Below are 25,338 nucleotides of genomic sequence, written 5' to 3'. Positions count from 1 at the left end.
TATTTTTAGTTTTTCTTCATAACACCGACAGATTTATCTACCCCTCCAAAATTAAACAACAATTACCATATGCGAAACCCTGAAGTTTTTGCATGTCCACTATCTACTTACTTAATATACAAACGTCGCACCTTCCCTGTGTTTACCTGTTGCACACTTGACATTTACTAATATTAGGGGCGTGCAATAAGTAATGCCCCTGACCCACTTCTCATAGCAGTAAAGCAAGGAAACTTGGCACAGTTATTAGTATTTCTCTACATAGAAACAACCCGGAGTTATGCATTTCTCCCATCGTTTGATGCAGCTCTAGAGATCGTTTATGTAGAACACCCCAGGTTGGCCCTCCAACCGCGACGTGACTTCAGAAATCAAGGCTGCATCGTTTTGGAAACGCTTTCCTTTACAAATCAAATTCATGGCTGGGAAAAGGGTGAAAGTCAGAGGGTTCAAGGTCAGGAGAGTAAAGGCATGAGGGAAGGATTTCATAACAACACGCCCGTGCTTCTGATCTGGCGACATGCAAATTGTGGACCGGAGCGTTGTCCTGCAGGAAGTGGGTACATTTGCTGATCTTGCCCCGCCTCATGATTTTGATAGCTTCTCTTAATTTCCTCAAAAGTGAAGCATAATAGGCTCCTGTAGTTGCGGTATCCTTTGCCAGGAAATCTGTCATCCCTACTGCGCCCTGGGCCCAGAAGACTGTGAGCATGACCTTGCCAGCGGAGGGCTTCACCCTTGCCTTCTTTGGAGTTGGTGAGTCCAAGTGCGTCCACTGCATTGCCTGGGCTTTAGTCTCTTGATCCTTGTGATGGACCCAGGTTTAATCCTGTGTAATCAGTCTTTTGAAAAACTTTGACCCATCTTCTTGGCAAATCACCAAATTCAGCCTCGAGCACTGGACGCGTTCTCGCTTTTGGAATGGTGTGAGCAACCTGGGAATACATCTGGCAGACACCGTATGCATATGCAAATGATCATGAATGATAGTTTCCACAGACCCTGTACTAATCTTGACATCTTGGGCTATTTCGCGAATAGTAATAGTAAATTGCAGCCTCAACTTGACGGACAGATGCCTCATCAATGGCAGAAGGGGAGCGACCAAGTCTGGGAGCTGTTTCCACAGACTTCCTGCCATGTTTGAATTCACGATGCTAGCGTTTTACAAGGTCATATGATGGGGCATTTTCACCATGAGTTTCTTTTATTTCATGTTTCAAGTTTCCTGTGGTGTGCGTCCTTTCAAATACAAAAAGCGGATGACTGCTCGACATTTAACAGGCTCCATTTCACACCTGACTCAGTTCAAACACCTGTAAAACAGAACCCCCAATTAGTTCAGAGCTATAATTTGCCACATCACCGTTAGAGACATAAATGTTTGCACATGCAAAATTTAAGCCTGATCAGACAACGAGAAGTGGGGCAGGGACATTGCTTATTGCGCACCCCTCGTACGGCTGCGTTCTCTACACAACACAATCGTTAGAAAAGACATTAATTAAAATACAACCATATTAAACACCCATTATCAGAAATTCTAGTACTTACATATGCGCGCATTAACTATTCAAAACTTCACCAACCCTCAGAAATTACCATGAAAACTAAATACATTTACGTTAAACAGTGCGTACTTTTACGCAATCTGTGTGATGTTTTCCTTCTACTGTGATTTATTACTGGTAGTTCCCTTTTCCTTTTATAATATTTTTGTTTACACCAAACAGTGCTGAATATACTCCTCTCCTCCCTCCAATAAACAAAAATGTTCCTGCATGCACGCTATATACGTATTCTACAAACGCGAACCATTTTTGTGTCTTTACCTTTTACGATTAGAGAGCGGTGATGCATCCCTTCTACTTTGCTTTGTGACGGGAAATTACATTTTTGAATGTTTTTAGTATTTTTAATAACACCAAAAATTTTTACACCAGCCCTCATAAAATACCAAACTCTGAACCCCATATTTGATGCATGTACGGTATATACTTTCTTATTCTACAAACGGTACTCCTCCTTTCTATATTTGCTTTTACACGAGTTGTACATTTTTTCTTTGAAGAAAAGATAATCTTTTATCTAAACTCCAACTTACAACTTTCCTTAAAAACGACGAATTTAATATTGTTTTCCTTTACGCTGATTAAAAGCGTCTTAATTATATTTACGGATATAACTACTTTACGAGATATAACGCCCTCTCCACGCTGTTATTCTCTAACCAAAAAATAAACATACCCAGTTTTATGGCTGTAGGTTAAAAACTAATTTACTTTGCATAAGAGGCAGCTTGTTTGATAAATGTTTGCATTTACCCCAGTTATTATTTTAATTTTTTTAAATATAGATTTTTATATTAGCTCCAACTACATACTTTTCTTTAAAATGAAAACTTTTATAGGTTTCCTACTATGCTGATGTAAATATCTCATTTTTATTGGGCGGCACAAATTGTTTCCGAAATATACTGGCAACCAGATTAGTACGCACGAACAGACCGAGACTGCAGTAACATAATTTTTGCGTTGGTTCAGAGTATATTCGCGTGGGAATCCTGACAGCAATTATCAAATTTACATTTCGGGCAATAGTTTTGGACAACCCCACCGCCAACTCACAAAATAGTATGCCTATTCCAAAAACCGTTCTTAACATAAAGAGGTTGGCGGTGTCAATTTCGAACGCTGTTCTTAGCATGAGGAATATGAGGAATGGGTAACAACAACAAGCGTACTTGAATTTTTTTTACGCGTAAAGAATGCTACCACCGGGCAACGCTGGATAACGGTCCTGCTAGTATATAATAAAATAATTTCAATGCAGAAATATGGAGAACTAAAAAAGACATCAAGTCTTACTTACGTACTTTTTAATTTTAATTTTAATATTTTAATTTTCACTATTTGTTTAAAACAAAATTAATAATTTATTTCTCTATTTTCCTTTTCATCCTGCCAAGATAAGAAATATTTTCTATCGGATCATTATATATTAATGAGCAAGCGCAAGATATTAATTAATCGTTATTTGTTCATTTTGACAATTCTAAAACTTTGAATATAAAAGAAATGTTCAACAGAACAACTCTTAAAGAATGTTTAAATAAATGCTATTATCACAAAGTTGGCACACTACGCATAGTGACAAACAAAAACAATTGGGAGAAAAAGAGAATATTAAATAAAAAAAACTGCATTGTAAGTCATATGAGTCAGACTATAATTATTCTGCAGTATTACCACTTTCAGAGTTCGTGAAGTGCGAAAGAAATTAACTTGCAGCAAATGGCGAAAATTGAATTCAAGTTCTTTCAGAAGTTCGCGACTGCCAAATCATCGGAACTAACAACTTAATTAACACAAGAGTATAAATACAGACTCGGTTTGAGTGCTGGACATCAGAGAAGACTTAAAGTCATCCAAACCACAACTGTTCATTCTCCCTTGGTACTACAGGAACCGGTAACCACTCCACCATGCCTAACTACACCCTCCATTACTTCAATGGCCGCGGACGTGCCGAGATCCTTCGTATGATGATGGCCATGGCTGGCGTCAAATACATGGATAAGAGATATGAATTCTCCGACTGGGATCGTTGCAGGAATGGTAAGAATGATCTTTAATAGATTATTGGCAATAACTGTAAGAATGATCGCGATAAGGGCCGGATATAAACCGCTTTTTGCGATTATATTTTACTCTTTGTGTATACTAGTGCTTTTTTGTTTTAGAACTCTATGTTTGGTAAATATTACAACATAACACTCACACACACATGTATATATAATCAAAGATGAGAAATAATCGTTATTTATAACTTTATTATATCATCATACCAATTAAAAATAGTTAACGAGAAAATTAAGAAAACTCCTTTTAAATCATAGCATTTCAAAGACAAATGGCTCTCATCAGAAGACGAAGATAGCAAGAATTATACAAAATGGAAATAGAGTAAACAGGCTTAACAAGTAAATATATATATATATATATATATATATATATATATATATATATATATATATATATTATTCCTTAATTGGAATTCATTTTTTTTAATAGTCCGAAATAAAAATACATTAATAGGCTTAACAAGGTTTAGACATGAAATGGGAATGAAGTAAAGGATAATATGGTAAATAGTAAGTAAATGCAGGTATAACATATTAAGGCAAAACAAAAGCAAAACAAAAGCGTGATATATATATATATATATATATATATATATAAAATGAACTCATTTTTTCCCGTCTGATTTTGACATTAATACGATAAAAAACCAAGATATTTCATGCAAATATAATATGCACAAACGGCAGAACAATATCTGAGGTTTGTTATAGGCTTATTATTTCTCAAATTCCTCGATAATCTTAGATTTCTATACTTTTTCTGCTGAGAAGTCACGGCCAAAATCGGTTAAGATCAATGGAAGTGGTAAAATATTTTCTCTCTAATAAATTCCTCCTCCACCTGCCACCACTTAACACCGTTTGGGGATCGTTCACAAGGAACAGTTGAGAAAAGAACACCGGTTTGGCTTCGTAGTTCTTTCATGTAAAGTTATTTAAAATCACTAAACTAAGCTGCAGTGCCCTGTGGCGTAGTGGTTAGCGTGCTGGACAATTCACATTATATTTTCACGTTCGCGCCGACCTACCGTAGCCTTTTTTTTTCCTAAACAACTGGAATGGACTTTTCTGGGTGGCCGAACTGTTAAAGTTGCAGATGTTTTTTTTTTTTTTTTTTCACACTTTATTTTCCTAGTTTTACTCATGACTCCGGGTTTGATCCTTCCTACTTACCTACCATAACATTTTTAAACCTCCCCCCCGTCCCGGAAACAAACACTCGGGCAACGCCAGGTACCCCCGCTAGTATATATATATATTCATCCACATCGAGTACCGGTTCTTGTATGATAGCTCATCAGTGGGGCTAGACAACCATGATAGGCAATGCTCAAATATTGTCCAAACGCCTAAGATCCATTTGTTCACACAAATCCACACACATTACTCTGTCTCTATCACAGCTCATTAGTGCGGCTAGACAAGCAATTACCTAAAGCCAGGTATAAAACTCAAGTGACTAAACAACAGTCGGCCCTTTCCAATTTATTTTTTATGGCTCTTCTTTAATCGTTCCCATTATTTAATATTGTCCTATATATATATATATACACACACACACACATATATATATATATATATATATATATATATATATATATATAAGCAGGGTAAGCCAGCGATGGAAGATGCCATTGTGTTTTTCTGTCCATTTTATTTCTGAAGTCTGCTCAGCTTGAGATCAACTTTTCTTTGAACTGCTGCCCTATCTGAAAAAAAAATCCATTATTTCAACTGCTTTAAAAGCTTTCCAGCCGAACTATTTATATTACACTAGATTTAATTTTGGATTTCATTCTCTCTAATGAATTAGTTTCGCCTTTCGGATTACCTTAAGAGAATCTTTATGCAAGCTGAAATGTTATGCACGGTTTGTTATTATTATCTTTTTACATTTTCCACATTTTTTCATTCGTTGTTTTAAAGGACATGTACATATTTGCAATTTATGACTATAATAAACTGCGGTTTCACTTAATTCCATAACCATTCTAGCCTTGCTACAAATATAATTTTCTGATTTCTTTCTGTCCTCTGATAAGAAGAATAGCAAGAATAGAATTATTTGAAACTCCGCGGAATAAAGACTTTGTAAATTGTTTTCTGAAGTATTCAGTCGAACAATAAATTTTTATTGTAAATTTCAACTTTTTAATTTTCTTTCTCTTATAATAAGCTTTGCTCTCTATTGCGTGTTGAGCTTTTTTATTCTGTTGGGATTAAATTATTTATATATAAATACTGGTATTTATATTAGATTGCAGTTTACGATTGCGTATTTCAGGTAAACACTACAACTCCTTTTATTTCATAATATAAATACACACACACACACACACATATATATATATATATATATATATATACGGACGGATGTTTATTTAAATAGACATTCGGAGAGATTAGTTGCGGGCACCGCTTCCGTGATCAAGGGGTAGAACTGCCGACCTGTCATCACGACGGTTCTAGGTTCGATCATCGGCTTGGGATAGGTGCTAGTCTAGCGGCACTGATGAGTTGTCATACAACGAAACAGGACTGTATGTCGATGACTACAAATATATTATATATATATATATATATATATATATATATATATATATATATATATATATTGTTATCACAAGGTAATTGCACCACGCTCCTCAGTTTATACAAAATATTAATATCGAGTAGTACGCTTATGATTATATATTATTATTATTATTATTATTATTATTTACAAAAACGAGGCTTCAAAGGGAAACCACTCGAATACGTTTGTCCAAAGTTTGTTATATTCCACTTTCAAACCCACAGTTAAGCTTTTAAAATTGTTTTTATTTTTTTTTTCTAAAGACTACGTCCGAACTATTCAGTAAGGAACCAGAAAAATATATAAACAATTGACTCATGAAACTTTTTATATTGACATAATTTGAATATCCTTTTTGTTTCAGATTTCCCTTGTAATTACCTCCCCTGTCTTGAGATGGACGGTGGCATGAGGATGCCCGAGACGATGGCCATTTGCAGGTATTTGGCCCGTGAATACAGTAAGTACATAATTTTATTGCAGTTCTTTTTATTTAAATAATTTATATAACAAACGTAAACAAGTGTTACAGATTGCTTGTGCAGAATAAATAAATGACTGCCGTTAAAACTGCGTTTCTCGAATTGCTTTACGTCTCGCTGATTGGTTGTATATAGTAGAACGCAGCCTTATAAATAATAGATACGGAAACATGTATTTTGTTTTATATTACGTACATACCTATGTAGTAGTTTTGGCTATGACTGAATGAACGATGACCTAAGGGAATATGATCTATTATTTTGGCTGTGGGTGGGGGTGAAGGGGTCTGACTTTATGTGGAAGGAAGACGCATTCTTAGAAATGTAATAGGTTGTTTTATTTCGAATTAAAATTGCTAACTGACCATATTATATTAAAGTTATTATCATAAAACACTGTAATTCCCCTGCAAACGCATAATTTCGTGGCCAGAATATTTGTTCGTGTTAATTTGATTCATCGGATGTCTGTTTTCATCTTGAGTGTAATATTCACAAAGTTTTGGTCGATATAACCTACAACATTCTCCAAGTGCATCTTGTCGAACTCGGGAATTTGGGCGGAATTTCGAGCGAAACACTTTATTTACTTCACGGGGGCAGTATGCTATTGTTCCGTCAGCAAAGACTGGATAGAGATCCTGAGTAATTCGCAATTTTATTTTTCGGTCACTTACACTGCAGATTGATCTTTCAACTTTCAGGAGAATATCGCTTTTTACAAGTGACTTTCCCACGTACTCTTACCACGAGTCCTTGAGCAATTCCAGAATTCCCGAGTTCGACAGAAACATTTTTAAAGTCGACAAGATACACCTGAAGAAGCTTGGAGATTACATCGACCGAAACGTTGTGAAGATTACACTAAAGATGAGAACAGTAGTCTGATGTAACCAAATATTAAGAATAACCAATCCTCATCTCAAAAAATCAGAAAGGATATTTTTTGTGGTATTCTTATTTCACTCCAACCATACACAGTATCACTTGGACGTAAAGAGCTAGTATTTGGGACCAAATTAATATTGATATTATGTAGGGATTTCTGTAGGAATATTTTTGTTCACATTATACTTGAATTTCTGCATGTCAATACTGCGAGAGAAGCAGAAACCTGAGAGGTAACATTAATGCGAAGAAAGAAACTATTTGAATAGAAAACATTCCAGCCTCTAGGGTTCTCTGCTGTGTACGAGTGAGATTATACTGCTACTCGAGTTAATCGGACGTACAAACGTCGGCGGTGTACAAATGTTTTGCGTTCGTCGAAGCACATCCTATCAGCACACTTTTAAAAAGGCAGATGAATGGAATATTTTTTCGAGGTAGCAGATAGTGCTATTTGATTAATAGGGCTTGAATAGAAGTTTATCGGACATGTAGAGATCTCTGTAATGTAGAGAGTTTGCTGTTTGTCAGGTTAGTCGGTTGTTTGGTCGAGAAATGTGGCGGGCTGTCTTATTTCGAGGAAAATCGCGAACAAACTGAGCTATGCAAACCCCTTACAATCATCATCCTTTTTAGGTGATTTTGCTGTTATTTCACCGTAAAATAAGGTATGCTTCTAACTGAACATAAGGGTTACTATTTGGGACCATATTAACAATGCTACTTTGTACTGAATTATTTTGCAGGTGTTTTCAACCAGAAATATGTTTAGTTTTGACAAACAATAATATTAATTATGTATAGTGTAAAAGTTTGAATTTTTTGCTTGTCGGGTTAATCAAGGATATTTACAGTGGGTTTAATAACTATCCGATACAAAGCAAAAAAGTTGATTTATTTTTATTACAAGCAAACAATAACAATAAACAAGATCTATTCTAATGTATTTTTGTATGAAAAATACACATCTCGTATAAAAAATCATACAAGAATACACTTTGCTGTTGTTTTTTGTGTAATGAAATAAATCAATTTTCTGTATTGTATCGGTGTCCTAGTGACATATGGCGGAGTGGTCCTAGACGTTGTATCAAAGTTTACAGTTACACAAAGGTGCTGAGTTCAATCCTGAACGAAGGCAGTGAAAAAGTAACATTCAAAACAGAGAATACACAACTATGTCCCAGAGCCTAGCTGGAGTCCGAACGCGGTACTCCCGTAATTATAATAAAGGGTGTGGGTCGAGACTCCTAACAAAAGGTTCCCCAGTTCGATACAAAACATCTGATGAAGGCCGGAGGGCAAAACGGCCGAAACGTTGTGACTCTTAGAACCAAGATGAGTAAGTTAGTCCGACAATCTCAATCAATGAAAATACCTCATCTCAAAAATACAGACAAGTGCTACTAATTGCACTCACTGTACGTCGAGAAATAGACGGACTGTTTTCAATTGTCCCTTGCGTATCCCTAGCTTGCAACTTCACTGTCAGGACATTAATCTTATTGTTTTGTCACCTAAACTAAAACAGAATGCCGCTTTAATATAACGGCTATTTGTGGACCACTTTTGCATAGATTATATGTTCTGAATTTAGCAACAAGATGTCTACTCACATATTGTCACATAGATTATATGTTCTGAATTTAGCAACAAGATGTCTACTCACATATTGTCACATAGATTATATGTTCTGAATTTAGCAACAAGATGTCTACTCACATATTGTCACATAGATTATATGTTCTGAATTTAGCAACAAGATGTCTACTCACATATTGTCACATAGATTATATGTTCTGAATTTAGCAACAAGATGTCTACTCACATATTGTCACATAGATTATATGTTCTGAATTTAGCAACAAGATGTCTACTCACATATTGTCACATAGATTATATGTTCTGAATTTAGCAACAAGATGTCTACTCACATATTGTCACATAGATTATATGTTCTGAATTTAGCAACAAGATGTCTACTCACATATTGTCACATAGATTATATGTTCTGAATTTAGCAACAAGATGTCTACTCACATATTGTCACATAGATTATATGTTCTGAATTTAGCAACAAGATGTCTACTCACATATTGTCACATAGATTATATGTTCTGAATTTAGCTACAAGATGTCTACTCACATATTGTCACATAGATTATATGTTCTGAATTTAGCTACAAGATGTCTACTCACATATTGTCACATAGATTATATGTTCTGAATTTAGCTACAAGATGTCTACTCACATATTGTCACATAGATTATATGTTCTGAATTTAGCTACAAGATGTCTACTCACATATTGTCACATAGATTATATGTTCTGAATTTAGCAACAAGATGTCTACTCACATATTGTCACATAGATTATATGTTCTGAATTTAGCAACAAGATGTCTACTCACATATTGTCACATAGATTATATGTTCTGAATTTAGCAACAAGATGTCTACTCACATATTGTCACATAGATTATATGTTCTGAATTTAGCAACAAGATGTCTACTCACATATTGTCACATAGATTATATGTTCTGAATTTAGCTACAAGATGTCTACTCACATATTGTCACATAGATTATATGTTCTGAATTTAGCTACAAGATGTCTACTCACATATTGTCACATAGATTATATGTTCTGAATTTAGCAACAAGATATCTACTCACATATTGTCACATAGATTATATGTTCTGAATTTAGCAACAAGATATCTACTCACATATTGTCACATAGATTATATGTTCTGAATTTAGCAACAAGATATCTACTCACATATTGTCACATAGATTATATGTTCTGAATTTAGCAACAAGATATCTACTCACATATTGTCACATAGATTATATGTTCTGAATTTAGCAACAAGATGTCTACTCACATATTGTCACATAGATTATATGTTCTGAATTTAGCAACAAGATGTCTACTCACATATTGTCACATAGATTATATGTTCTGAATTTAGCAATAAGATGTCTACTCACATATTGTCACATAGATTATATGTTCTGAATTTAGCAATAAGATGTCTACTCACATATTGTCACATAGATTATATGTTCTGAATTTAGCAACAAGATGTCTACTCACATATTGTCACATAGATTATATGTTCTGAATTTAGCAACAAGATGTCTACTCACATATTGTCACATAGATTATATGTTCTGAATTTAGCAACAAGATGTCTACTCACATATTGTCACATAGATTATATGTTCTGAATTTAGCAACAAGATGTCTACTCACATATTGTCACATAGATTATATGTTCTGAATTTAGCAACAAGATGTCTACTCACATATTGTCACATAGATTATATGTTCTGAATTTAGCAACAAGATGTCTACTCACATATTGTCACATAGATTATATGTTCTGAATTTAGCAACAATATGTCTACTCACATATTGTCACATAGATTATATGTTCTGAATTTAGCAACAAGATGTCTACTCACATATTGTCACATAGATTATATGTTCTGAATTTAGCAACAAGATGTCTACTCACATATTGTCACATAGATTATATGTTCTGAATTTAGCTACAAGATGTCTACTCACATATTGTCACATAGATTATATGTTCTGAATTTAGCAACAAGATGTCTACTCACATATTGTCACATAGATTATATGTTCTGAATTTAGCTACAAGATGTCTACTCACATATTGTCACATAGATTATATGTTCTGAATTTAGCAACAAGATGTCTACTCACACATTGTCACATAGATTATATGTTCTGAATTTAGCAACAAGATGTCTACTCACATATTGTCACATAGATTATATGTTCTGAATTTAGCTACAAGATGTCTACTCACATATTGTCACATAGATTATATGTTCTGAATTTAGCTACAAGATGTCTACTCACATATTGTCACATAGATTATATGTTCTGAATTTAGCTACAAGATGTCTACTCACATATTGTCACATAGATTATATGTTCTGAATTTAGCTACAAGATGTCTACTCACATATTGTCACATAGATTATATGTTCTGAATTTAGCTACAAGATGTCTACTCACATATTGTCACATAGATTATATGTTCTGAATTTAGCTACAAGATGTCTACTCACATATTGTCACATAGATTATATGTTCTGAATTTAGCTACAAGATGTCTACTCACATATTGTCACATAGATTATATGTTCTGAATTTAGCAACAAGATGTCTACTCACATATTGTCACATAGATTATATGTTCTGAATTTAGCTACAAGATGTCTACTCACATATTGTCACATAGATTATATGTTCTGAATTTAGCAACAAGATGTCTACTCACATATTGTCACATAGATTATATGTTTCTGAATTTAGCAACAAGATGTCTACTCACATATTGTCACATAGATTATATGTTCTGAATTTAGCAACAAGATGTCTACTCACATATTGTCACATAGATTATATGTTCTGAATTTAGCAACAAGATGTCTACTCACATATTGTCACATAGATTATATGTTCTGAATTTAGCTACAAGATGTCTACTCACATATTGTCACATAGATTATATGTTCTGAATTTAGCTACAAGATGTCTACTCACATATTGTCACATAGATTATATGTTCTGAATTTAGCTACAAGATGTCTACTCACATATTGTCACATAGATTATATGTTCTGAATTTAGCTACAAGATGTCTACTCACATATTGTCACATAGATTATATGTTCTGAATTTAGCTACAAGATGTCTACTCACATATTGTCACATAGATTATATGTTCTGAATTTAGCTACAAGATGTCTACTCACATATTGTCACATAGATTATATGTTCTGAATTTAGCAACAATATGTCTACTCACATATTGTCACATAGATTATATGTTCTGAATTTAGCTACAAGATGTCTACTCACATATTGTCACATAGATTATATGTTCTGAATTTAGCAACAAGATGTCTACTCACATATTGTCACATAGATTATATGTTCTGAATTTAGCAACAAGATGTCTACTCACATATTGTCACATAGATTATATGTTCTGAATTTAGCAACAATATGTCTACTCACATATTGTCACATAGATTATATGTTCTGAATTTAGCAACAAGATGTCTACTCACATATTGTCACATAGATTATATGTTCTGAATTTAGCAACAATATGTCTACTCACATATTGTCACATAGATTATATGTTCTGAATTTAGCAACAAGATGTCTACTCACATATTGTCACATAGATTATATGTTCTGAATTTAGCAACAAGATGTCTACTCACATATTGTCACATAGATTATATGTTCTGAATTTAGCAACAAGATGTCTACTCACATATTGTCACATAGATTATATGTTCTGAATTTAGCAATAAGATGTCTACTCACATATTGTCACATAGATTATATGTTCTGAATTTAGCAACAAGATGTCTACTCACATATTGTCACATAGATTATATGTTCTGAATTTAGCAATAAGATGTCTACTCACATATTGTCACATAGATTATATGTTCTGAATTTAGCAACAAGATGTCTACTCACATATTGTCACATAGATTATATGTTCTGAATTTAGCAATAAGATGTCTACTCACATATTGTCACATAGATTATATGTTCTGAATTTAGCAACAAGATGTCTACTCACATATTGTCACATAGATTATATGTTCTGAATTTAGCAATAAGATGTCTACTCACATATTGTCACATAGATTATATGTTCTGAATTTAGCAACAAGATGTCTACTCACATATTGTCACATAGATTATATGTTCTGAATTTAGCAACAAGATGTCTACTCACATATTGTCACATAGATTATATGTTCTGAATTTAGCAATAAGATGTCTACTCACATATTGTCACATAGATTATATGTTCTGAATTTAGCAACAAGATGTCTACTCACATATTGTCACATAGATTATATGTTCTGAATTTAGCAATAAGATGTCTACTCACATATTGTCACATAGATTATATGTTCTGAATTTAGCAACAAGATATCTACTCATATATTGTCACATAGATTATATGTTCTGAATTTAGCAACAAGATATCTACTCATATATTGTCACATAGATTATATGTTCTGAATTTAGCAACAAGATGTCTACTCACATATTGTCACATAGATTATATGTTCTGAATTTAGCAACAATATGTCTACTCACATATTGTCACATAGATTATATGTTCTGAATTTAGCAACAATATGTCTACTCACATATTGTCACATAGATTATATGTTCTGAATTTAGCAACAATATGTCTACTCACATATTGTCACATAGATTATATGTTCTGAATTTAGCAACAAGATGTCTACTCACATATTGTCACATAGATTATATGTTCTGAATTTAGCAACAATATGTCTACTCACATATTGTCACATAGATTATATGTTCTGAATTTAGCAACAAGATGTCTACTCACATATTGTCACATAGATTATATGTTCTGAATTTAGCAACAATATGTCTACTCACATATTGTCACATAGATTATATGTTCTGAATTTAGCAACAAGATGTCTACTCACATATTGTCACATAGATTATATGTTCTGAATTTAGCAACAAGATGTCTACTCACATATTGTCACATAGATTATATGTTCTGAATTTAGCAACAAGATGTCTACTCACATATTGTCACATAGATTATATGTTCTGAATTTAGCAACAAGATGTCTACTCACATATTGTCACATAGATTATATGTTCTGAATTTAGCAATAAGATGTCTACTCACATATTGTCACATAGATTATATGTTCTGAATTTAGCAACAAGATATCTACTCATATATTGTCACATAGATTATATGTTCTGAATTTAGCAACAAGATATCTACTCATATATTGTCACATAGATTATATGTTCTGAATTTAGCAACAAGATGTCTACTCACATATTGTCACATAGATTATATGTTCTGAATTTAGCAACAATATGTCTACTCACATATTGTCACATAGATTATATGTTCTGAATTTAGCAACAATATGTCTACTCACATATTGTCACATAGATTATATGTTCTGAATTTAGCAACAAGATGTCTACTCACATATTGTCACATAGATTATATGTTCTGAATTTAGCAACAATATGTCTACTCACATATTGTCACATAGATTATATGTTCTGAATTTAGCAACAAGATGTCTACTCACATATTGTCACATAGATTATATGTTCTGAATTTAGCTACAAGATGTCTACTCACATATTGTCACATAGATTATATGTTCTGAATTTAGCAACACGATGTCTTCTCACATATTGTCACATAGATTATATGTTCTGAATTTAGCAACAAGATATCTACTCATATATTGTCACATAGATTATATGTTCTGAATTTAGCAACAAGATGTCTACTCACATATTGTCACATAGATTATATGTTCTGAATTTAGCAACAATATGTCTACTCACATATTGTCACATAGATTATATGTTCTGAATTTAGCAACAAGATGTCTACTCACATATTGTCACATAGATTATATGTTCTGAATTTAGCTACAAGATGTCTACTCACATATTGTCACATAGATTATATGTTCTGAATTTAGCAACAAGATGTCTACTCACATATTGTCACATAGATTATATGTTCTGAATTTAGCAACAAGATGTCTACTCACATATTGTCACATAGATTATATGTTCTGAATTTAGCAACAAGATGTCTACTCACATATTGTCACATAGATTATATGTTCTGAATTTAGCAACAAGATGTCTACTCATATATTGTCACATAGATTATATGTTCTGAATTTAGCAACAAGATGTCTACTCACATATTGTCACATAGATTATATGTTCTGAATTTAGCAACAAGATGTCTACTCACATATTGTCACATAGATTATATGTTCTGAATTTAGCTACAAGATGTCTACTCACATATTGTCACATAGATTATATGTTCTGAATTTAGCTACAAGATGTCTACTCACATATTGTCACATAGATTATATGTTCTGAATTTAGCTACAAGATGTCTACTCACATATTGTCACATAGATTATATGTTCTGAATTTAGCAACAAGATGTCTACTCACATATTGTCACATAGATTATATGTTCTGAATTTAGCAACAAGATGTCTACTCACATATTGTCACATAGATTATATGTTCTGAATTTAGCAACAAGATGTCTACTCACATATTGTCACATAGATTATATGTTCTGAATTTAGCAACAAGATGTCTACTCACATATTGTCACATAGATTATATGTTCTGAATTTAGCAACAAGATGTCTACTCACATATTGTCACATAGATTATATGTTCTGAATTTAGCAACAAGATGTCTACTCACATATTGTCACATAGATTATATGTTCTGAATTTAGCAACAAGATGTCTACTCACATATTGTCACATAGATTATATGTTCTGAATTTAGCAACAAGATGTCTACTCACATATTGTCACATAGATTATATGTTCTGAATTTAGCAACAAGATGTCTACTCACATATTGTCACATAGATTATATGTTCTGAATTTAGCAACAAGATGTCTACTCACATATTGTCACATAGATTATATGTTCTGAATTTAGCAACAAGATGTCTACTCACATATTGTCACATAGATTATATGTTCTGAATTTAGCAACAAGATGTCTACTCACATATTGTCACATAGATTATATGTTCTGAATTTAACAACAAGATGTCTACTCACATATTGTCACATAGATTATATGTTCTGAATTTAGCAACAAGATGTCTACTCACATATTGTCACATAGATTATATGTTCTGAATTTAGCAACAAGATGTCTACTCACATATTGTCACATAGATTATATGTTCTGAATTTAGCAACAAGATGTCTACTCACATATTGTCACATAGATTATATGTTCTGAATTTAGCAACAAGATGTCTACTCACATATTGTCACATAGATTATATGTTCTGAATTTAGCAACAAGATGTCTACTCACATATTGTCACATAGATTATATGTTCTGAATTTAGCAACAAGATGTCTACTCACATATTGTCACATAGATTATATGTTCTGAATTTAGCTACAAGATGTCTACTCACATATTGTCACATAGATTATATGTTCTGAATTTAGCAACAAGATGTCTACTCACATATTGTCACATAGATTATATGTTCTGAATTTAGCAACAAGATATCTACTCACATATTGTCACATAGATTATATGTTCTGAATTTAGCAACAAGATGTCTACTCACATATTGTCACATAGATTATATGTTCTGAATTTATCAACAAGATATCTACTCACATATTGTCACATAGATTATATGTTCTGAATTTAGCTACAAGATGTCTACTCACATATTGTCACATAGATTATATGTTCTGAATTTAGCTACAAGATGTCTACTCACATATTGTCACATAGATTATATGTTCTGAATTTAGCAACAAGATATCTACTCACATATTGTCACATAGATTATATGTTCTGAATTTAGCTACAAGATGTCTACTCACATATTGTCACATAGATTATATGTTCTGAATTTAGCTACAAGATGTCTACTCACATATTGTCACATAGATTATATGTTCTGAATTTAGCAACAAGATGTCTACTCACATATTGTCACATAGATTATATGTTCTGAATTTAGCAACAAGATATCTACTCACATATTGTCACATAGATTATATGTTCTGAATTTAGCTACAAGATGTCTACTCACATATTGTCACATAGATTATATGTTCTGAATTTAGCTACAAGATGTCTACTCACATATTGTCACATAGATTATATGTTCTGAATTTAGCAACAAGATGTCTACTCACATATTGTCTTTTAACTATCCATTATGTAAATGCTAGACTTCAGTTAACGATTATTTTAGTTTAGACTATCAATCTTGTTACGTTGATTTCTTCCGGCCAAGTGCATTTCGGTTTCAAATACTTTTGTGGATTTAGGTTTTAGTGCATAAGGCAATGCTATTTTTCATGAATTGTTGCATTCATCTGCCTGTTTTACAAGTATTTTAATAGTGGATGATCCGATGGACTACAAGCCCTTTTGCCTCTTCGATGGAAATACACCGACAAACCCGACAATCAGCAAAATCCCACCCCTACACAGTCGAAATCCTTAGATGTAAGAAAGACTTCTACTCTACTAGTTTATATCCAAGAACTGCTAGACTTTGAATTCCCTTCCTGGTTTCTGCATCCCTGATTGCACTGACGTGCAGAACTTTAAATGTAATGTAAACAGACATTTAGCTGCTCAACTCCCCACACAGTATCCCTACAAATTTTGTCCAGATTGTAGACCACGACATCAAAGTGACACTGTGCCTTGTTTGGGGTGAAAAGGCAATAAAAAAATCTGACAGTCTACATGAAGAAACTGTGAGTTTGCTGAAACAGCAAATCATTTTTAAAAGTGCATATCTATATTACAAACTATTACAGTGATATAAAGGGGGGATACAGAGAGAAATAAATCTGGTCTCTTTGTTGATTTAATGAGCACGACTATTAGAATTTTCTTGAATGTTTTAATTTTACTCAATCCCAGAAATAATAAACATTTTGGAAAATTGTATGTAAGTAATGGGAAAAAACTGACTGATAGAAACAATCGTTGACTGACTCATTTTTATTATAAAAATGAAAACATTTATAAATATATAAGTGGTAAACGCGTGCCTATGAACTGCTTACACACATTATCACTATCATTAATTGATTTATGTGTATGGTAAATACAAATTTATTTAATTCATATTTATTTTTTTTAATATTTATTGAAAGGAATCATTCATAGTTGCGACTTATTTGATATTTTTTACAGATTTCTACCCCAAGAGCCCCATGGACATGTTCAGGTGTGACTACATCAGCGACTGCTTCTATGAAATCATGCACGATTACATGAGGTACTTCCACTGGAGGAACGGACGCTTCAGGGTAAGTTTTTTTTAATATTTTTAAATATGATGTATTATACATTGCATTGCATCCAGGATTAACGTCAAGGGTTTGCATTCCATATAGAAACGTTGATTTACTTTGAATAAAATAAAATACGCATCAAATGCGCTTGAAACCGAATCACAATGTAATATTAGGAAATAAACAAATATTTTATTTGTTTGAAATTTGATTTGGTTCCAAGCGCATTTGATGCGTATTTTATTATATTCAAATTAAATCAATGTTTCTATATGGCACTCGCACCCTTGACGTAATTCTCGCGTTACCTACACACTATTCCAACATTTCAAAATACAACGGCTCAGACACAACGTGCGGTTCTTTACAAACAGATTTTCTTTCTCCAAATTTACAACTTTGCAAGGAAGAAAGAAAACAACACACTGGGTATGGAATATAGCTCCGAAATATATTTGTTATAAATTTCAAACAAGTAAAATATTTGTTTATTTCCAAATATTACGTTGTAATTTGGCTTTCAAGCGCATTTGATGTGTTTTTATTTTATACATCCAGGATTGTTTTGAAATTTGCCCCGTTTACATAGGCTACTGTAATTTAATAGCAAGTTTCTTTCCGAGTGTGGCAATTTTTTAAATTTAATTCAGAAGTGAAATATATTAATTTCTCTGTGATCAAATCTTAATTAAACGCACGCATTGAATATACATTATATATAGAAATTTAAACAAGTTTGCTTGAAGCATCATTTAATGTGTATATAAAATATATTTAAGATTATAAGAGGCAATACAATACCGATATGTAACAGATAGACTCAAACTGAAGAAACATAAGATATATTTTACGGTGTTTAGTCTAGATAAATAACGGTCAGCGTTAGTATCAATATACTTATCGTAGACCGAAATAGATTATATTGTTAAATTATGTTGTATTTATTCATAATTGTGTGCCAAAATGTTCGGCGAATGTATATAAGAAACACTGTACATTTTGGGCATATAAAAAAAGTGTAAATGTTATTCTTGTAATAATACTTCCATAATATGTTATGCAGTGAGGGAAGGAGAGATAGTGTGTGTGTGTGTGTGTGTGTGTGTGTGTGTGTGTGTGTGTGTGTGTGTGTGTGTGGTGGAGTGTTGTGAGTGACGTCAAAATGATAAGTCGATCGGCTCGGTATCCTTCACTCTGTCTGACTGAATTGTTCCTTGGGTGGCATTTGTTTTTATTTAAAAATTTTTTAGATAGGAGTTTCGTTTTTCCATCGCGCATTCTTCTGGTCCTTATTAAATTAGTCCGATGCCAACTTTAAATATGACTGTTTTAATAAATTGTCAGTTGAAGAATGTTGGTTTCAAAATTGCTGCACACATCTTTCAATTGTTACAACTTTTGATAACATTTCTTTATTTGAAGACTTGTCAACAATATTTGCGTGTGTGTATCTACATACATATGCGTGTGTTCACCTAGCAATAATTCCAACGTTGGTCAGAATACTATTCAACAATATGTGGGCTCTATTTTTTAAAACCTGGAATTTGTTAAAGAGTATTATAAACCATAGGAACTTAAACTTTGTTGTTCAACATAGGAATCCGAAATTTGTTGCACACTCGTAATTTAATCATGAAACCATACTTTTTTTTTACTTAAAGAGTCACCACTTATAAATACCCAGGTCTCTCACTAGACTAAGGCCTAATACGTTTTAATTAGATGGTGAGGCAATTATTGGAGAGGAAGACACAACTACTGTAATAATTAAATGAAATTTTCAAACATAGTATTAGAAATTATTGTGTACCATAAAAAAGTTTCAAAATACGATTCTCGGACAACGTAGGCTTTGTACAATTTGCATTTTATAAAACAGAATTATTATAAACGTATATCATAATTTTATGTTCTTTCTTTACAAATCTATTATTCCAATGTTATTTCTTTTCTTTTCTAGTACAACATGAACGACTATGGTTTCGGTGGAGAAGGAAACTGCAGCAACTACGATGTAAGTTTTTTTAAGCATGTGATAACTATTTAAACAGTATAAAAGTGCCATTTTGTAAACCTAAACGAGGAAAAATAACGATCACCTAATCCTGATTTGCATAGTCATTTCTCCCTGTAAATACTTTCTGTTTATCGATGGCATGTTTGTTGAACTTCGAAAAAGATACGTGCTGCTAAGAAATATATATACCCTGTATTTTCGAGCCATTTTGTAAATTAAAACGGAGGCGCTTTCATTAAAAAAAAAACTGTGTTTATTAAATATTTTGTCCTGCCAGTGATCGCAGAACGTATTGAGCAACTATTTTCTTTGTAGTTTGTGTTTATCGGACTTCTTGCTTTTATGAACAAATTTTTCTTTGTAAAATCAGAGGTCAATATGTGTGTTCAACTTCCGACCGTGTTTTTCTTTTTACTCAGTAGTCAATATGTGTGTAAAAGTCCGACCTTATTTCTTTTGGTTTCATTGAAAGCCAATACGTGTGTAAAAGTACGACCTGTTTTTTCTTTGTTCTATGCTAACATGCGATTTGTGTGTGGGGACGATCTCCATGTTCCGTTATCAAACACACGTGCACAAAGTTTTAGGCATTAACGTCGAGTGGTATTTGTTTATTTTTCGCCGTTTTATAATATGTGGGGACAGTTTTTTGATCGGCTCATTAGTAGTAGACGTGAGCCTAAATCGAATTCACACTCACTTGACTTAAACTTCTCCATAAATGTTTCTGAAAGACTATTTGACACAAAATATATACCCAAACGATCACTATATGATCTAAAGATAACCATCAATATCTAAAAGAGACGTATCAGAGTTGTTGACAATTTTGACAATAAAAAATATACGAGCTTTTAACATTCACTTTTTGTCTGTTTTAATTCAGTTTACTTCTTTTTCTTAAATGTCTTTTATCATGTATATATATATATATATATATATATATATATATATATATATATAAAGTGATAATATATGCAATAGGACTCTTGTCAGGTATATTCAACATTAAAATAATTGATAGTTGGGAGTTCATGGGATTTTTATCCGTTTGCCAATTATTTTACGAAGACGCATGCGCGGTGGTAAAACATCATGGCTACTATATGTAAGGAATAAGTCGTTTTCTTTTTTTTATGTAAAGAGTAAGACGTTTTCGCTTCTTTTCATTGAGAAAGCTGACAATAGGAGATGTGTACTGAGTTTCCTCAAGGTTTTTTTTTTTTAGAAAATAGCTTTAAAAGGGAGAGAGATAGAAAGTAGAAAGACCGACGGACTAATGTAATCTTATCTAATTAGTTACTTCTTAAACTTGACTTGAAAACTTAACAAAATGACGCAGACACAGAAACACTTTGTAAATGACGTGTTAAGCTGGTCCAATAGTGATGGAACATGACATAATGCCTTTAGGTTTTGGTTTCGATCTCAGATAGCGTATTTTTCTATTTAGAAGAAGTGAACTGTTTAGAAAAAAAAAGCATACTTGCATGCACATCTCCCACTTTCTGTATCCATTAAAATATAATTTTTATGTGTGATTTACGACTGGGCAACGCCGGGCCACCTGCTAGTCTATATATTTATAAAAGTGAGCATGTGTATGGAAGGATACTTTTCAACCAATATACTCAAATTGTAACTTCGTATATAGGGTATTCAGATATGTGGAAGACCTTGATAAGTTACTGTCAGGTGATTTCAAAACAAAAAGTAAAGTATTTGTGTGCCGTCAGCTAGAATTGAAACCGAAACTATAGCATTCAAAGATGGTGACGTTACCGCTATACCAACGTGACACGCAGATATACTGATTAAACATTAAACATTAAAAATAAACTAAAATTAATATACAAAAATGTATAACGATGATTTAAATTGTGCCTCATTTTTACCTCTTGAAATAATATAACTGACTAAAGATCCATAAAAGGTCGGTCCATAGAAACCCCTTTGATTTGAGGCCACTAGCGCCGCTCTGCGACTTTTAGTTTCGGATGAGATACAGTTTGAAAATATGGAGACAGACAGAGAGAGAGAGAGAGAGAGAGAGAGAGATTTATCAATTAGACTTGAAATATTTTATTATTCTAAAATATTTTTTTTGTAATGAAAACATTCCGTCAGAATTTTATTTAATTGATAACATAGACCCTTGCCTGCTTTCGCTTCAAAATATGTAAACCAACGCTTTCCAGTATATCAATATAAAATATATCCATACAATTGTTTCTGGTAAACGAACACCCTGATGGTTTCGGATTAATAATTAGTTGTTGCTTTTTTTTTTTTTTTTTTTTTTTTTTTGTGTGTGTGTGTGTGTGTGTGTGTGTGTGCGTGCGTGCGTGGCGGAGAGGAAATCATTGTATGAGATAGCGCACTTTAAAACATGTCAACGATTTTAAGGATATTGCAAGGAATTTTGTAAAACCAATTATAATCTGAATATGATCGCATTCCTTTACGGTACTTACACCATGGAAGGGATATATGAACCATAATGATGTCATCGGTAAAATGAAATATCAATAGAAATGATTAATGCATTCTTTTTCTTTTGCAGAACTACATGAAGTGGAGATACATGAACACCTTCAACCGCGTGATGCCCTTCATGGAGAGGACCCTGAGCATGCGCAATGGTGGCAGTCATTATTTCATGGGTGATCAGGTAAGTCTGAACACTGCCGTAGAAGTTGCAGGATCCATTATAAATGCTACATTTCATACATAGAAAATAGTCCAACTGTTTCCAAAATGTGTTATCACAACATACTGATGCTGCTTAATTTTAATTAAGTGAAATAGTTACTTTTACAATCCGATGACAATTTCAAATTACCTTATCAAACACACACACATACACAAACACACGCACAAACAAATATAAACATATATACGCACACACACACATACACACACACACATATATATATATACATATATATAATGTAAATGTATGTGTGTATATATGAATAAATGCGGATGATGGAACAATAGTAAAATTCTAAACAATGAATACTGGTATATTCCACAATTAATTTTGTTTTTTGTATGCATATACCATGCTAGAAGGGTGGAGAGTCGCTAATCTGATAGGCCCTGAACTGGCATCTAATCTTCAGCCTCTGTCCCATCGACGAAACGTTGCATCCCTCTGCTTGTTCTACAAGTATTTTAATGGTGAATGTTCTGAAGAACTGCATACACTTGTGCCCCCACGACGTAGACACCATCCACAAACCCGACAGGAACCTAAATCCCCCCACACACAGTAGAGATCCCTAGATGTAAAAGATCTTTCTACTCCAGTAGTCTCTTCCCCAGAACCGCTAGACTTTGGAATTCCATTCCAGGCCCCTGCTTCCATAACTGTACTGACATGCAGTTCAAGTGTAACGTGAATCGACATATTGCTGCCTAAATCCCAACATAGTGCCCCAACAGTTGCTTCCCCTGATAGTAGCCCCCTACACCAAAGTGGCAATGAGCCTTGTTTGGGGTGAAAATGTAATAATATATATATATATATATATATATGTATTTTATATATATACATGTATATATGTATATATATACATATATATATATATATATATATATATATATATATATATATATATATATATATATATATATATATATACGAAACACGCCTCAGTGGATGATTATACGTTCAAAACAATATATATGCCAAATAAGTAAATAGACAATATCACTAGCCGTCTCAGCATACAATTTAATCACATTTGGATCCCCCTAATTACAAATTCACAGGAGAAAAAGGAGAAATAACAAAACATATACCCAGCCCAGGGGCGGTAACTTCACAAAAAACTCTTTTTCCCTTGAAGTTTTCTCCCTTGCATGTTGTGTGTTGTGTTTTTTTTTTGTTTAATAAAAATACACGTGCATATCGATCCTCTGTTTCGTAAAACACAATTTTTCTATTAATATTCATAATTAGTATAGATATCCCGAAAAATTGAGTCTCAGGAAACCCTAAAAAAATGTGAGTAACCTCTGAAGATTAAACTTTCTTTATGATCTACGAACTCACGCTCAAACGGGCGAATTCTTGCAATACAGGACTAAACCTTATTTTCTTAGTAGAGTAAAGAAAGCATGTATTCAACACCCAAAGAAGGTCGCAGGATACAGCGACTGAAACGTTGTGCTAATAATAACACCCAAGATAAGGATAACTGTCCGATTAATCAAAATAATACAAACTGTATAGAAGTTAGTTCACAATTTTCTATATAATTGCATGTAATGTTAATCTATTAAACTTTAAACCCGTTTTATCGTTTTTTTTCCAGATGATGTGGTGCGACATGATGTTCTATTGTTGCATGGAAAACATGTACAGGGAGAACCAGAACATGTTCAGTAGCTACCCTAAACTGATGGGTCTCTACAACCGCTTCGCCAGCAACCCCAAGATCTGCAGTTACCTGAAGAGCCGTTGCAACACCAACTGGTAGACATCCAATGACGAAGAAGATATTAACTGTTGGAGGATCTTTGAATGAATGGCATGAAAAGAATCCATATTCCATCAATGAAGGCAAAAAGAATTAAATGATTCCCGTTAATAGTATATACTATTTATTCATTTTTGATTAAATAAAATATATGTTTAATGCATGATGTATATCTGGCGTTTTTTATTAATCATATTTTGAAACATTAGTTTGCATGTGTTGATATGTAAAATATGGCGGACGAGCGCTTGGTTGCTATATGCAAATAGCAAGCCGGGTTTGAGGTGACGTC

General features: G+C 33.0%; 1 protein-coding gene across 1 annotated transcript; it reads left to right on the top strand.

The window, feature by feature from the left end:
- Positions 1-3,484: 3,484 nt before the first annotated feature.
- Positions 3,485-25,046, top strand: LOC145265271 (S-crystallin SL20-1-like). The gene is made up of 6 exons (XM_080121051.1): positions 3,485-3,617; positions 6,583-6,678; positions 18,439-18,554; positions 20,503-20,556; positions 23,123-23,230; positions 24,882-25,046. The coding sequence occupies exons 1-6, from the start codon at positions 3,485-3,487 to the stop codon at positions 25,044-25,046; spliced, it is 672 nt and encodes a 223-aa protein (XP_079977177.1).
- Positions 25,047-25,338: the final 292 nt, after the last annotated feature.

Source organism: Euprymna scolopes, chromosome 40, assembly GCF_053919585.1.
Source record: "Euprymna scolopes isolate OS-2025 chromosome 40, ASM5391958v1, whole genome shotgun sequence".
NCBI lineage: Eukaryota > Metazoa > Mollusca > Cephalopoda > Sepiida > Sepiolidae > Euprymna > Euprymna scolopes.
Note: the sequence above shows the minus strand (reverse complement) of the source record. Positions and strands in the feature narration are given on the sequence as shown.